Genomic DNA, 16,283 nt, shown 5'->3' with positions numbered 1-16,283 from the left:
AGAAACGTTTTCTGGTCCGTGTTCTACATTGATCTGTGTTAGCTCCTCCGTTAGGTGTGCCTGTAATTGCTATTTGAAGAGTGGAAAATAGCATACCGTTGGCAAGGCTGACTAAAGGGCTAAATGCGCAGTAGTAGCGTGACGCACAGTCATAAAATCGACATTAAAAAGTGTATTTTAAATTATTTTCAAATGTCATATTATATCATGTTATTTTACAGTGTCAGGCTGATAATTTAATTTAATTAAGACGAGGCTTTTTCATTGATAAAATAGGCCTAAAATAAATTTGACAAAAATGAACACTCACACAAGTGTTCGAAATACTAACATCTGTTTTGGATATTTGAATAACTGTGCCCATCCCTCACATAAAGAGAGGAAAACGTCCTGGAAGACCGGTAGTGAATGGAACAACACAACAATACACTGGCCTTCAGATACTGACTTGAGTTGATCTGATACAGGCTTAGTATCCACAGTATAAGCACGGCACAAAAACAGACCTGCAGCACTATCATGAATGGCTTGTTTATGAACAGTGATCAACTAGTTGAAAAACTGAGTGCTTGTTTAAATTCCTTTGTCTAATTCAGGACAATTTGTATGCCTCGTTTAACCTGGGGCCCTAATGTTGGTTAATTAACATAGTTCTGTGTGTGTGCGCCTACAGTGTGTGTGTGACTGGCTGTGCTCGTGCGCGTAAAAGGGATTGCCTTTTGATGTGAAAGGAGTCAGTGTTGTCCTCTACAGGGCCTAGAACAGAGAGGAGACGGACAGTAAAACTCTTGTTTGATCAGAGCTCTGTTCTCTGGACAATTCGCCTGTTTAGCCTACTCTTCTTGCTTGTTGTGGCAAGGAGACGATGCATAGAAAATACTTAGTTATTGGTTGGAACAATACCCATGTTGAATCAATGCACATTGGATGCATGCAGTCATATTTTTATAGTACCCGTAGATGACAAACGATTGACACATGGGGTCTATTTCACACAATCTCTTTCTTTTGTACACAAACAGTCACACAGCCAGCCATGTAGACCCTCCAGTACTGTAGGCCCACACAGTCCCCTCTAATCCTATTCGGTCCAATTAGTGAAGAGTGGCTCTCTGTTGGGCTGTGTAGGTCTGTTGTGGGGACTGGGGAAGCTAGTAGGGGCCACCACATATCTCCCTACTTTGAAAACCCTGGATGATGCTGGACACTGCCATCCTGTTAGTCAAGCTGTTATTCAACATGAGTACCGTCTTTCATCTGATAGTCCATAACTAATGTGTTGATTTATTCCCTCTGTTCTTAGTTGCTATCCATGTCTTTTATAGTATCGAAAAACCGATCTGAGGCAACTGTGACTAGGGTCTGGTTTCAATGAGATAATTAGGCATAGAGGAACTACGTCACTGCCTACTTCACTACCTTACAAAATAGTAGCTAGCAAGATGGAGATCACAGAGGTTATTTTTGATGAGTGCATTTCGCATGGTTTGGCCTCCAAACTTTGCTGTGTGAATTTTTGGGAGAGTTGTCTGTCTGAAGAGGACCTACCCCGGAACAATTTATTTTCCCTTATCGAAGTTGCCAAAAGAGTCCGTAATTGAAACCAGACCCTAGTCACTGTTGCCAAGGGTCAGGTTTTCGAGACTGTCTTTGACCTGCATGAGAGCAAGTATTTGTTGTATTATAACGTTACATTAACAGTGTTTGTGTGTTTCAGTATCAAGTGGGACAGTTGTACTCAGTAGCACAGGCCAGTAAGAATGAGACGGGTGGAGGAGAGGGCATCGAGGTCCTCAAGAATGAACCCTATGAGAAGGAGGGCGAGAAAGGACAGTACACACACAAAATCTACCATCTGAAGAGGTAACACACACACAATATGTTCCACGTGCACCATCACTATCTTGCCAGCAAGTGGCAGTGTAGTCATTCCTGTCTTAATGTAGGTTTATAGAACCTGATATAGGCCTTCAAGACCATGACATTAAGATATCCCACTCTAGAACCTGTATGACTGGAGTTAGTGACTGTGTGTGTGTGTGTGTGTGTGTATCAATCTATCCTCCTCCCCTCTCCTTGGCTTTCACAGTAAAGTCCCTGCGTTTGTCAAGATGATTGCTCCTGAGGGCTCCCTGGTCTTCCATGAAAAGGCCTGGAACGCTTACCCTTACTGCCGAACCAGTGAGTCCTCTCCCCTCTCCTCTCCTGCCCTGGCCCTTCACTCCTCCCCTGTCCTGCCTGCACTCTGACCCACAGCGTTATGTATTAACTGACATTTTAATTTGACTCATTGTTAGGATTGTTTACATGAGTTTAGGGCTGTCCCCGACAAAAAAAGATCTTGGTTGACCGAAAGTTGTCTTTCTGTTCTTTCAACCAATCGATTGGTCTACATTTTTAAATGTGTATTTTTCCATATACAGTACCAGTCAAAAGTTTGGACACACCTACTCATTCCAGAGTTTTTCTTTATTTTTACTATTTTCTACATTGTAGAATAATCGTGAAGACATCAAAATTATGAAATAACACATGGAATAATTTAGTAACCAAAAAGTGTTAAACAAATCATAATATATTTTATATTTGAGATTCTTCAAAGTTGCTATCCTTTGCGTTGATGACAGCTTTGCACACTCTTGGCATTCTTTCAACCAGCTTCATGAGGTAGTCACCTGGAATGCATTTCAATTAACAGGTGTGCCTTGTTAAAAGTTAATTTTTTGAATTTCTTTCCTTAATGCGTTTGAGCCAATCAGTTGTGTTGTGACAAGGTAGCCCTATTTGGTAAAAGACCAGGGCCATATTATGGCAAGAACAGCTCAAATAAGCAAAGAGAAACGACAGTCCATCATTACTTTAAGACATGAAGGTCAGTCAATCCGGAACATTTCAAGAACTTTGAAAGTTTCTTCAAGTGCAGTCGTAAAAACCATCAAGCGCTATATGAAACTGGCTCTCATGAGGACCGCCACAGGAATGGAAGACCCAGAGTTACCTTTGCTGCAGAGGATAAGTTCATTAGTTACCAGCCTCAGAAATTGCAGCCCCAAAAAAATGCTTCACAGAGTTCAAGTAACAGACACATCTCAACATCAACTGTTCAGAGGAGACTGCTTGAATCAGGCCTTCATGGTCGAATTGCTTCAAAGAAACCACTAGTAAAGGACACCAATAATAAGAAGAGACTTGCTTGGGCCAAGAAACACAAGCAATGGACATTAGACCGGTGGAAATGTGTCCTTTGTTCTGATGAGGCAAAATTTGAGATTTATGGTTCCAACCACCATGTCTTTGTGAGACGCAGAGTAGGTGAACAGATTATCTCTGCATGTGTGGTTCCCACCGTGAAGCATGGAGGAGGAGGTTTGATGGTGTTGGGGGTGCATTGCTGGTGACACTGTCAGTGATTTTATTTAGAATTCAAGGCACTCTTAACCAGCATGGCTACCGCAGCATTCTGCAGCGATACGCCATCCCATCTGGTTTGCTCTTAGTAGGACTATCATTTGTTTTTCAACAGGACAATGACCCAACAGACCTCCAGGCTGTGTAAGAGCTATTTGACCAAGAAGGAGAGTAATGGAGTGCTGCATCAGATGACCTGGCCTCCACAATCCCCCGACCTCAACCCAATTGAGATGGTTTGGGATGAGTTGGACCGCAGAGTGAAGGAAAAGCAGCAAACAAGTGTTCAGCATATGTGGGAACTCCTTCAAGACTGTTGGAAAAGCATTCCTCATGAAGCTGGTTGAGAGAATGCCAAGTGTGCAAAGCTGTCATCAAGTCAAAGGTGAGCTACCATGAAGAATCTAAAATATAAAATATATTTTGATTTGTTAACACTTTTTTGGTTACTACATGATTCCATGTGTTATTTCATAGTTTTGATGTCTTCACTATTATTCTACACTGTAGAAAATAGTAAAAACAAAGAAAAACCCTTGAATGAGTAGGTGTGTCCAAACTTTAGACTAGTACTGTATATACACACCCTATGTGTTCTTAATAAAATCAACTACAGTATATAATTGTCTGATGCTGTTTGATTAAATAAGACACAAATTACTCAAGAGGGAGCCAGAGATCAAGATAACCAGAAGAGAAAAACCTTAACCTGACCGACCATCCTCCTCCCACTCCTGCTGGCTTTCGCAGATTCTGCCATTACTCTCCTGAAGTTGCCGGTAATAGGCTACACGAGGAGTCGGCAGCCTTTCTCATGTGGAATGCCAATTTATCTTACAATTTCTACCGATCTGCGTGCCAGTTATGGTGTTCATATGCACATTGTCGTGGAACAGTTTCATTTAATTTATCACAACACGGCCTCCGTGGATGGCACAGTCCAAGAAGAAGGGGAGTGTGGCTAAAATGCATGTCTCGCTCCAGAATGCGCTCTCTCCCGCCAATTTGTGCACATTCATTGTTTCATATCTTCATTGTGTGAATTGTTTGCCTTGATTGTTAGTGTCTATCATTTCCCCAGCCCTACATGAGTTGCATGATTCTATCTTTCTTTTCCTGTTTTGGATGGATATCTAACGATTAATCTCTCTTTGGTGTCTTCTCATGATTCGCCTGTGGCCAGTTGTAACGGTAAGTAGCTTCAAATGACCCTCACTCTGTTTTAGTTTTTATCTCACTGTTTGTATGGTAGTTGTTTGTGCGTGTGGGTGGCTAGTTCGTCCGTGTGAATGTGCGTCAGTGTTTGTGAATAGAACTTGTCAACATATTGCTTCAATGATGAATAATGTAGCAATTAAGCCAATGCATGTACATATTTATTGGGTAGGAGGTCTCTGTTGTGGACATGACTAGCAATGTAAATCTACTAGGAACTTTAGAGGGTTTTATTGCCTTCAGCTTTAGTAATGATTTCCCACCACCTTCCTCCAGAATGAGTATATGAAAGATGACTTCATCATTAAGATTGAGACATGGCACAAACCTGACCTTGGCACAGTAGAAAACGTGAGTACTTTTATCTGTCATTCAAAATGAGTTGGATTAATGACAATTTTCTCTTTATAAGAATCTCACTGTAAATGCAATTGATGGCTGTCTGCATCAGCTAATATCTGACTTTGAAGTGTCCTTTTGAATTGTAGCTCTCATGCTTATGCCTGGCTTTGATTGGCAGGTGCACAAGCTGGACGCGCCCACATGGAAGAGTGTGGAGGTGGTGCCCATTGACATTGCAGATGGAGAACAAGTGGCCCCTGCTGTGAGTACTCCCCTCTGATATTGCTGTCATGCCACACTCAATAAAGCCCTGGATAGTACTGTTTGGCACCATCATGTGGAGAGACTTGGGCATTGCAAAGCAAGCCAAATATACTCAGATTTGACACAAAAATGGCAAATACACACATTCCTAGTAAGCTTTTCCTGAGTTGATGTGTTGTATTCCATGTCACCTGCCAGTAAGATGATATGGGCAAAAAATCTAGGCCTATTGCGATTTAGATCCAAGCACTTAGGTGAACTGTTGGAATCATGAAAATATTATGATTATTCTAATTATATAGTTGGAATATAGTGGGCAGCACTTTAAATACATTGTTTGACAACAAATTAAAAAGCCAGCGAGGAATTATTGTGTCAGGTTAGGAACCAAAGTATTGGTCAGTGTTTCCCAATGGACCCTAATTAGATGTTACATTCCATGTTTTTCCCCAGAGTTTTCATTATCAATTAAATTCAAAGGGCTTTATTGGCATGAGAAACATGTTTACATTGCCAAAGCAAGTGAAATAGAAAATAAACAAAAGTGAAATAATCAATCAAAAATGAACAGTAAACATTACACTCACAAGTTTCAAAGGAATTGACACATTTCAAATGTCATATTCTGGCTATTTACATTTTACATTTTAGTCATTTAGCAGACGCTCTTATCCAGAGCGACTTACAGTTATTGAGTGCATACATTTTCATACTGGCCCCCCGTGGGAAACGAACCCACAACCCTGGCGTTGCAAGCGCCATGCTCTACCAACTGAGCTACAGGGGACTACAATGATGTGTATAATGATGTGCAAATAGTTAAAGTACAAAAGGCAAAATAAATAAACACATGCATTGTATTTACAATGGTGTTTGTTCTTCACTGGTTGCCCTTTTCTTGTTGCAACAGGTCACAAATATTGCTGCTGTGATGGCACACTGTGGTATTTCAGCCAATAGATATGGGAGTTTATCAAAATTGGATTTGTTTTGGAATTCTTTGTGGGTCTGTGTAATCTGAGGGAAATATTTGTCTCTAATATGGTCATACATTTTGCAGGAGGTTAGGAAGTGCAGCTCAGGCTTTATTAGCTAGCTACGTTTGCTCTGACTGAGTACATACAGTGGCTTGCGAAAGTATTCACCCCCCTTGGCATTTTTCCTATTTTGTTGCCTTACAACCTGGAATTAAAATCGATTTTTGGGGGGTTTAGACAAAATAAGACACAAAAACAGAACTTGAGTGTGCATAACTATTCACCCCCCCAAAGTCAATACTTTGAAGAGCCACCTTTTGCAGCAGTTACAGCTGCAAGTCTCTTGGGGTATGTCTCTATAAGCTTGGCACATCTAGCCACTGGGATCTTTGCCCATTCTTCAAGGCAAAACTGCTCCAGCTCCTTCAAGTTGGATGGGTTCCGCTGGTGTACAGCAATCTTTAAGTCATACCACATATTCTCAATTGGATTGAGGTCTGGGCTTTGACTAGTCCATTCCAAGTCATTTAAATGTTTCCCCTTAAACCACTCGAGTGTTGCTTTAGCAGTATGCTTAGGGTCATTGTCCTGCTGGAAGGTGAACCTCCGTCCCAGTCTCAAATGGAAGACTGAAACAGGTTTCCCCTCAATAATTTCCCTGTATTTAGCGCCATCCTTCAATTCTGACCAGTTTCCCAGTCCCTGTGATGAAAAACATCCCCACAGCATGATGCTGTCACCACCATGCTTGACTGTGGGGATGGTGTTCTCGGAGTGATGAGAGGTGTTGGGTTTGCGCCAGACATAGCGTTTTCCTTGGTGGCCTAAAAGCTCAATTTTAGTCTCATTTGACCAGAGTACCTTCTTCCATATGTTTGGGGAGTCTCCCACATGGCTTTTGGCGAACACCAAACGTGTTTGCTTTTTTTTTCTTTAAGCAATGGTTTTTTTCTGGCCACTCTTCAGTAAATCCTAGCTCTGTGGAGTGTACGGCTTAAAGTGGTCCTATGGACAGATACTCCAATCTCTGCTGTGGACCTTTGCAGCTCCTTCAGTGTTATCTTTGGTCTCTTTGTTGCTTCTCTGATTAATGCCCTCCTTGCCTGGTCCGTGAGTTTTGGTGGGCGGCCTTGGTCTTTTGGAGAGCTCCTTGGTCTTCATGGTGCCCCTTGCTTAGTGGTGTTGCAGACTCTGGGGCCTTTCAGAACAGGTGTGTGTATATATACTGAGATCATGTGACAGATCATGTGACACTTATATTTTACACAGGTGGACTTTATTTAACTAATTATGTGACTTCTGAAGGTAATTGGTTGCACCAGATCTTATTTATGGGCTTCATAGCAAAGGGGGTGAATACATATCCACGCACCACTTTTCCGTTATTTATTTTTCAGAATTTTTTGAAACAAGTAATTTTTTTCATTTCACTTCACCAATTTGGACTATTTTGTGTATGTCCATTACATGAAATCCAAATAAAAATCAATTTAAATTACAGGTTGTAATGCAACAAAATAGGGAAAACGCTAAGGGGAATGAATACTTTTGCAAGGCACTGTATAGGTAGCTGGCTAGCCAGCTAACGATTAGAATTAGCGGCTAACACAATTTATTTTAGCCACAACTTGCTAAGAAAATACAAACTAGTTGTTTGCAGACAGTAAGGTACACAAACTAATAGTGTAAATATAGAACTCTTGTGGATTTATATTAAGAAGCAAAGTGGAAAGCAGCATCATTGTCATCTGACCATGCAGACAGAGTGAACAGCAACTTGTCGGCAAGTGCCCGTGACTACCAGGTCGAGCAATTAGTGATGTGCAGTTCGTGAAAGATTTCGTTATTTTTGAACGACTCATTTTACTGACTCTAGAGTCATGATTAATTTTTCCGAGTGACTCGTTCATTTTAGTTGTTTGTTTCAGCTGCTGGCTGCAATGATTTCTACAGTAGGATTATTACGCGCTTCTCCAATTCAACGGCTCTGGAGACGTGCTCCGGCTGTCTATCATGTGCGCGCAGAATAATAGATAATCTTGCTTCAGGCAACATAGAGAAGGAAAATACATGTTTAGAGCTCTTAAATGATCACACTGTGCAAGAATGAATGCAATCAATTGATTATTGAATTCTTATGGATGGACGCAGCCTACACAGCCTGCCTCTGCTCAACACTCGGAACTCACAAACAAATCGTTTCGATGGCTGCTGCCGTTCGCAAACGATAGTTATTGGGAAAATCTCCCTTGCTGAAGTCGAGCAATTGCATTCCGCCAAGAATCGTTCACAATCTAGTCCGGTTGCGGCTGGATCTAGACCTTGTTTCAAAGGAATAAATAAATAATCTTCTTTGTATGCCCAGAAATCTCAAATGTACATTGTTTGAATCATAGTTTTATAAGTCACTACTGACGCAAATGAACGAAATGAGTCGAAAGATTAGGTATTTTGACTGAACGAGTCAAAGATTCGAGTCAGTAAAAAGAGCTGAACTTCCCAATACTACGAGCAACAACTTGCTCTCCTTGAGTGATGGGACAGGGCTTGGTGTGGGAGGCACATGGGGAAGCAGCATGCAGGAGGAGAGGGATGACTCAAGTAGCAAACAGAGTAAACTATAAAAATGGACATTACACGCACGGGAAAGTGGCGTATCATATTTAACAAACCAAACATTTAAATACCGTTGTAGAAGGTTAAGTAAAAACCCAAACCGGTCCGTGCATCAAATATACCTGTATATAGTAAAATACGGTATACCGCCCAGCACTACCTGCCAGGTAAGGAAACTATGGTGCATAGTTTCTTCTCCTCTGCAGGTTCTGAAACCCCTCAAATCAGTATGGTGTTGGAAGCTCTGCAATTATAATTAATATGGTGAAGTTGGTATCATTTCTCAAGTTTCTTCCTTTCAAATCCATAAGGTTCCTTGTACCAATGCTGGTAATTCATTGCTATTATTTGGCAAGGCATTGCCTCATTTCACAGAGTCTGTTGGTAAGTGGAGTGTGTGCGTGTGGTTATTTGCCTGAGTAGCAGCAGCAGTGTGTGTTTGCAGTAGGTGTCTAACGAGGCGGACGTGTTTGCCTTGCTGGAGGAGTGTTGTGTCTGAGGGCCCTATCAGGTCTGTGCCTCAGGCATGACTGCAAGGCCTGGGTCGCCAAGGGACCACAGATGAGTTTGTTAGTGTAATTAAGGCTCACAGCGCTCCATACGCTGGTCAATGACACACACACACACACACACACACACACACACACACTTCTTCAGTGAACAGCAGCTCCTCGGCCCAGGCACATCGATTCACAGAATCATTAGAGCAGCACAGTATATTGTTATAGTGAAGGAGCTTTCAGCATTATAACGGGCAAATGAATAAGTTTGCTTCTGCCGTTCTGTTCGTTTGTCTCCCTCCTGTCGGCTGATAGCCCTGAAAAGCAGCTTTTAGCTGCGGGCGCATCATGATTTATTTAAAATTGCTGGGCCCTTGAGCTGTCGGTAATTTGAAAGGCGTTTTGTTTATTTGTTTTATAATTTTTTCCACACCAGTTGACTTTGCACAGTATCAAAAGCACAGAATATGTTACTTTTGATACTTCTGTCAAATGTGTCTCACGGACAAGTCTGTCAGTGCAGCCGATGTCCCACATGGAGCGCACCTTGCCTGCTCCACATACTCAGTGCTAGTATGTGGAGTCTGAGCTGCATCATGTTAAGCTCTCCACTCATGCTGCGCAGAAGTTAACACTCTTGAATAATGCGACACGGCATCTAGAAATGTTGAAACTGTTAATTACTGTTTGCAAAACAATGTCCATACAGGCTAGAATAACTTTACAATGCAAGAAGATACTGGTAGCTTCCAATTTTTTTAGGCTAACTTTCTTTGCTAGCTTACAGTTGAAACTAACATCAATTCACTAACCTAGTACTTTCTCTGTGATAATATGCAAAACATAATGCAAAATATACTGATTTCAAAGCTCATTGCCTCAAAAACGTTCTTTATTCATTTAGTAGGGCTCCCTCACGTCTCTCCCTCAGCCAAATATTTATTGCCTCCGCGAACTGCACCTCTCTTAGCTCGTAAATGAGAGCACACACTTTAAAAAAAGAAGCTACTAATATGCAGATGTTGATCAGGACAATAAAATAAGTGCCTCATGGAAGGGAAACATATTGTTTGTCATCTGTAGCTTCATGAAATCAGCCAAAACAAGGTCAATAACTCAATGCATGCACACACTCCTATTGAATATGCATTCATCTGTATTGTGAATAGACCTAGGGTACATCTTTATTTATCCAGTTTATCAATAGAGATTTATCATTAAAATAAATTATTACCGTTATGTAGTTTAGATTTGGTAAAAACAGTCAAATTGATTGTATAATTGGTTCATTTTAAAAGAAAACTCTGCCCAAGTTTTCAAGATATGTAACTTTCAAAATACAGAAATGTGATTTTGTGGTTTGAAAGTTACATATCTTGAAAACTTGATTACTGACATGCAACAGATTTTGGGACTATATCAACAATGGACTAATTAAACAAATACCAAAAGAGAGTTTTTGGGTGGAATTTTCCTTTAATGCAAACATGGCTGTCTGAAAAAGTCTGATGTAGAACATTTCAAATGTAATGGTATTGAACTCAAACGATTGAACCGAGCAGTAGCTGAGTTTCTGTCTGGATCAAGTGCCATTCTGCAGCTTTAGCTAATATGCCTTATTTTTGTGCCGTGGTATCGTTTTTTAATCGAGTATCGTGATGCTATCGAGTATTGTGATACTAAACCTGGTATCGGTATCGAAGTCAAAATTCTGGTATCGTGACAATGTGTGTGTGTGTGCTGCTTGTGTATTATGCCACTGGAGTGTGTATCTACTCTCCTGCTGCACTAGTGAGATAGATAGAACTGTATGTTTGGCTGTGGTAGTGAATAGGTTCAGTGCTTGTGTTTTGGTGAAGTAGTGTTACTGTGCTCCCAGCATCATGATACAGTGTGTCACAGGACGTGAGGAGGATAGCCCTGTGCCTAGGAGCAGGCTCTCCTCAGCCTGGCCCTGAGTGGAGGAGTCGTCAGACAAGGGCCTCGGTCATTTGCTGTCGGCAGGCAGCCGCCCTACATGCAATCATGCACGCCATCAGACACACACGTACACACTCACACACACATTGGCATCAGCCAGCATCCTCCTGCCATCTGTAATCTCAGCACAGCCGTTTGCTGGTGGCATCGACAACTTCCAACCTGACAGCCTCCCCATCCCTGCCCAGCTCAGCCCAGACATGGTGCAGGTCATGAACTGGGGACTGAGGAGGGCACAGGGCTGGGCTTTGGTGTTGCATCCTGTGGCCAGGAGAAAGGGGCTGCCAGGCTGAGTTGTGGGGGGCAGATCTAGCCTGGGAGACTCTACAATGACCCCTCTCATGGCAGTGCCTCCCCTTGCCTCTTTGCCCAGAGGGTGGTCAGCATTAGTGCAGGGCCAGCGCTCACAGACACCCCACAGACACATGGGCTAGAGGGGTTTAGACGGCCCTCTATCACTAATGTTGAATGCAGATGTGTTGGAATTATTTGTTCAGTGTTCTGATTATTAGTGTTAACTGTTATCCTTCTCTTCCCTGTCCAGGACTACAAGGCAGAGGAGGATCCTGCTCTGTTCAAGTCAGCTAAGACTGGGAGAGGGCCCCTGGGACCTAATTGGAAGGTACGCCTCTCACTGGAACACCCTGGGAAGAAAGGAGGGAAAAGACCTTGTTGGCAATGTAGTCATGGGTTGGATCCAAAATTAATTTCCAATCGTTTCGTTCTGAACAGAAACATACTTTTTTTTGTTCTGTTGCACTGTTCTAACCAGCAAAATAAAGTTCAGAACCGGTTCGAATCCCAAAAAATTTATGGTTTATATCGTTCCTTTTTAAACCTCTACATTTAGCTCAACATTCAATTACTTCACCAATCAGTGCGGCTTGTCCAGTGTTGGTGATCGCGTGCCCGCTGGAGCCGATTCTTTTTAGCTGATAGGAGTGGAAACTGGTGTGGTCGTCTGCTGCAATAGCCCATCCGTGACAAGGACGACGCGTTCTGAGATGCGATTCGGCACACCACTGTTGTACTGCGCCGTTATTTGCCTGTTTGTAGGCCCGCCTGTTAGTCTGCACAATTCTTGCCATTCTCCTTCAACCTCTCTCGTCAATTAGCTGTTTTCGCCCACATTACTGCCACTGACTGGATGTTTTTTATTTGTCGCACCATTCTCTGTAAACCCTAGACACTGTTGTGCGTGAAAAGCCCAGGAGGCCGGCCGTATCTGAGCTACTGGAACCGGCGCGTCTGGCACCGACGATCATACCATGCTCAAATCCGCTTAGGTCACTCGTTTTGCCCATTCTAACGTTCAATCTTACAGTAACTGAATGCCTCCTTTATATAGCAAGCCACGTGACTCACTGTCTGTAGGAGCAAACCATTTTCATGAACGAGGTGATAAATGGGGTAATAAATTGGTCACGGAGTGTATGGCTATCATTGGACAAGCATTAGTGTGTGTGTGTGAGAAGGAGTCCCTCAGACGGGATGGAGGAGGAGAGGAGGAGAGGGAGGTCTAAGTGGCAGAGCTGTAGGCTGCAGTTTGATGAAGACAAATCACAGCTCTCACTGCTCTAATTGGACGTAATAGAAATCACAAGGGATCAGGTCAGATTAGGCCCTCCTGTCTCAGCCCTGCCCACATCCTCACACTCTTTATTTTCAGCCAGCCAGATGAGGGTGTGTATGTACGCGGCTGTCTGCTCCGGGGTTTGTGTGTGGTATCTTAGTTTGAGCTAGGAACAGTTCAGTATGATGAGTCTGGGAGGTATTTGTTTGTGAAAACTGAGAGGTAATGAAAACGGCTCATCCAGAGACACTAGTGGTCTCGCCCCTAACCCCTCATCTACAGCCGTACAAACAGGCCCAGGATCACACTGTTTAATGGCAGACAAGTTAGAATCTCCATGTGTGAAAGTTTCCCTGTACTGTGACAACTTGCACAGATTAAAGACTGCTGAACAGCTTTATAAAGTCTGAATAAAATTAGATCACTTTCCCCCAGCCTTGGACATGGAAACACCCAACTTTTGGGGAAAGAAATTAGAGAAAAACAATCATAGTTAAAGTGACATAAGAGAAAACAATTGGTGCCAGCTTCTCAGAACTGTAAAAGTATTGTCTATCACTGCATGCACACCCATCGTCACACTTTGTATTTCTGAATTCTCCTGCTCCTTTGAGCATGGCGACGAGAGACGGAGTGAAGAAATGTCACCGTAAGTGTTTTGATGTGGGATCTGTTTTATCTGAAGTTCTCTTTTAGCGGTGACAACTTCTCTAGCTAAACCCTACGCATATGTAGAATGTTTTTCATTCCCCTCTCTTCCTCTCTCTCTCCCGTGATGGGAGCATCAAACAGTTATGAGATGTGGGTGATGTCGGCAGGTCTGTGGCATTTCTCCCTGTGTGCTGCGCTAGAATTAAGTGATTAATGAAACAGGTGTTCTGGGATGGTGTGTTTGTGTGTTCTGGGGGCGAGGAGGTCCTGGGTGTTAATATTGGAACCGGCTTTGCGCCGAGGCGCTCTTATCGCTGCGCGATGCGATAACGGTGTCCCAGCCACAAAGGCCTGCCTGTTTGGGAACCGTGTCACTGTCAGGGTGGAGCGAGAGAAATGGTCCCTTCATCTGGAGCTTATCCACTTTGCTCTCGCTCCCTCCTCCTCATCTCTCTCTCCTCTTCCTCTCAGGGAGACAGAGTGCAAGCTACAGATGGATTTAAATCTGTTTTGTAGATGAGAGGACTTTTATCCATCTACTGCATATTCTCATATCGATAATTATTTTAGTAACCTTCGTTTCCAAAGCATTATGTATTAATGACATTTTAGTGGTTGGCATACCGCTGAGATTGGTCTAAACCGATATTTTTTTCTTAAATCACATTCTGCTTTCTTCTCCTTGAGAGTTCCATTATTGGAAAGTTTGCATAAACTTTGCCTATTTGCATATTCACAGTTTTGTAATATCATGTGTCAACGTAAATGATGGATAATTGAGTGTCTTCTTGCTGTGCAGTGATTGCTCAGTGTCTGTTCTCCTGTTGTGTTGCTACTAACAGAAGGAGCTGGTTAGTAAGGCTGATTGCCCGAGGATGTGTGCCTACAAACTGGTCACGGTCAAGTTCAAGTGGTGGGGCCTGCAGAACAAGGTGGAGAGCTTTATTCACAAGGTAAGGATTTTTTTTGGGTCACGTTTCCCCCCCCCCATCCTTTTATTCTGTCACTATCTGACACATTCTTATTTTTTCCTTGTAATCTCTCTTTCTTTCCCTGTAAATGCCTCTTCACATGTTCTTCTCTCCTCCAGCAAGAGAAGCGTATCTTCACTAACTTCCATCGCCAGCTGTTCTGTTGGATCGACAAGTGGGTGGAGCTGACTATGGAAGACATCAGGCGGATGGAGTCGGAGACACAAAAGGAGCTGGAGGAGGTATGTAGAGGAACATATAGGACTACCAACAGGAGAAGGGTTCAATACTTACCAGGTCTTACTACACTCAAAACCTCCAAAACCTTTAGAGCGAGTGTGCTGTTTTTAGGCATAATCTCTTTAGCATTGTCATGGTAGCAGATCCCAGCATACTGTGCAGTGTGGGTGTGGTGTTTGCCTTCAATAAATTCACAGGTTTTCCTGAGATCCCGGTTGGGAGATCCACGGAATCAGGAGGGAATAAGCAGGAAATCCGGTATCCTTCAACCAGGCATTCTGGAAAACCAGGGAATTTATTGAATGTTCCTGGAATTTTGCAACCTTGGTCTTGACCATGGTTGGGTAGCAGGCTGTCTTGGCCTGTCTGTGGTGTCGTTCCTCTGAGAGAGACAGTAGTGATGTTTGGAAGCTCATTAGAAGAGTCATCAAAATCTCCCAGTTGGACCTCTGGGAGTGATGCTGGTTGGTCTCTTCTTCATAAGTGGTTTTTAGTGGTGCTGAAACCCACAACATTCACTAAATTCTTATCTCTCCCTAGATGCTTTTCCCCTAATCAATTTCTGATTACCGGTATTATTCTTACTTTTCATTGAAAATCGGAGCTAAACATCCTGTTTATCGATTTCAATATGTCAAATCAACGAAAAACTAAAACCATGTATGATTTTATGACATTGTATTTTTTCCCATCTTACAGTGCATTCGGAAAGTAGTCAGACCTTATTCTAAAAGGGATTACATCATTTTCCCTCATCAATCTACACACAATACCCCATAATGACAAAGCGAAACAGGTTTTTAGACATTTTTGCATCCTGTTTCCATTGATCATCCTTGATATGTGTCTACAACTTGATTGGAGTCCACCTGTGGTAAATTCAATTGATTGGACATGATTTGGAAAGGCACACACCTGTCTATATAAGGTCCCATAGTTGACAGCGCAGAGCAAAAACCAAGCCATTAGGTCGAAGGAATTGTCCGTAGCGCTCCAAGACAGGATTGTGTCGAGGCACAGATCTGGGGAAGGGTACCAAAATATGTCTGCAGGATTGAAGGTCCCCAAGAACACAGTGGCCTCCATCATTCTTAAATGGAAGAAGTTTGGAACCACCAAGACTCTTCCTAGAGCTGGCCGCCCGGCCAAACTGAGCAGTCTGGGGAGAAGGGCCTTGGTCAGGGAGGTGACCAAGAACCCGATGGTCACTCTGACAGAGCTCCAGAGTTCCTCTGTGGAGATGGGAGAACCTTCCAGAAGGACAACCATCTCTGCAGCACTCCACCAATCAGGCCTTTATGGTAGAGTGGCCAGACGGAAGCCACTCCTCAGTAAAAGGCACATGACAGCCCGCTTGGAGTTTGCCAAAAGGCACCTAAAGATGAAAATGTATGCACTGGATAAGAGCGTCTGCTAAATGACTAAAATATAAATGTAAAAATGTAAGACTCTCAGACCATGAGAAACAAGATTCTCTGGTCTGATGAAACCAAGATTGAACTTTTTGGCCTGAATGCAAAGCATCACGTCTGGAGGAAACCTGGCA

At 42.8% G+C, this 16,283-nt stretch overlaps 1 protein-coding gene across 4 annotated transcripts in view; it reads left to right on the top strand.

Annotated features, from left to right (window-relative positions):
- The window catches only part of LOC121530908 (phosphatidylinositol transfer protein beta isoform), a 44,742-nt gene that overhangs the window by 17,083 nt on the left and 11,376 nt on the right, over positions 1–16,283 (top strand). For all 4 annotated transcript variants that reach the window (XM_041836272.1, XM_041836275.1, XM_041836274.1 and 1 more), the window contains exons 3-10: positions 1,718–1,863; positions 2,090–2,181; positions 4,592–4,599; positions 4,900–4,974; positions 5,144–5,227; positions 11,847–11,924; positions 14,369–14,479; positions 14,617–14,739. In XM_041836272.1, coding sequence (XP_041692206.1) covers positions 1,718–1,863; positions 2,090–2,181; positions 4,592–4,599; positions 4,900–4,974; positions 5,144–5,227; positions 11,847–11,924; positions 14,369–14,479; positions 14,617–14,739 — 717 coding nt within the window. The remainder of the gene's footprint in view (positions 1–1,717; positions 1,864–2,089; positions 2,182–4,591; positions 4,600–4,899; positions 4,975–5,143; positions 5,228–11,846; positions 11,925–14,368; positions 14,480–14,616; positions 14,740–16,283) is intronic.

Source organism: Coregonus clupeaformis, chromosome 18, assembly GCF_020615455.1.
Source record: "Coregonus clupeaformis isolate EN_2021a chromosome 18, ASM2061545v1, whole genome shotgun sequence".
In the NCBI taxonomy this organism is placed as follows: domain Eukaryota; kingdom Metazoa; phylum Chordata; class Actinopteri; order Salmoniformes; family Salmonidae; genus Coregonus; species Coregonus clupeaformis.
Note: the sequence above shows the minus strand (reverse complement) of the source record. Positions and strands in the feature narration are given on the sequence as shown.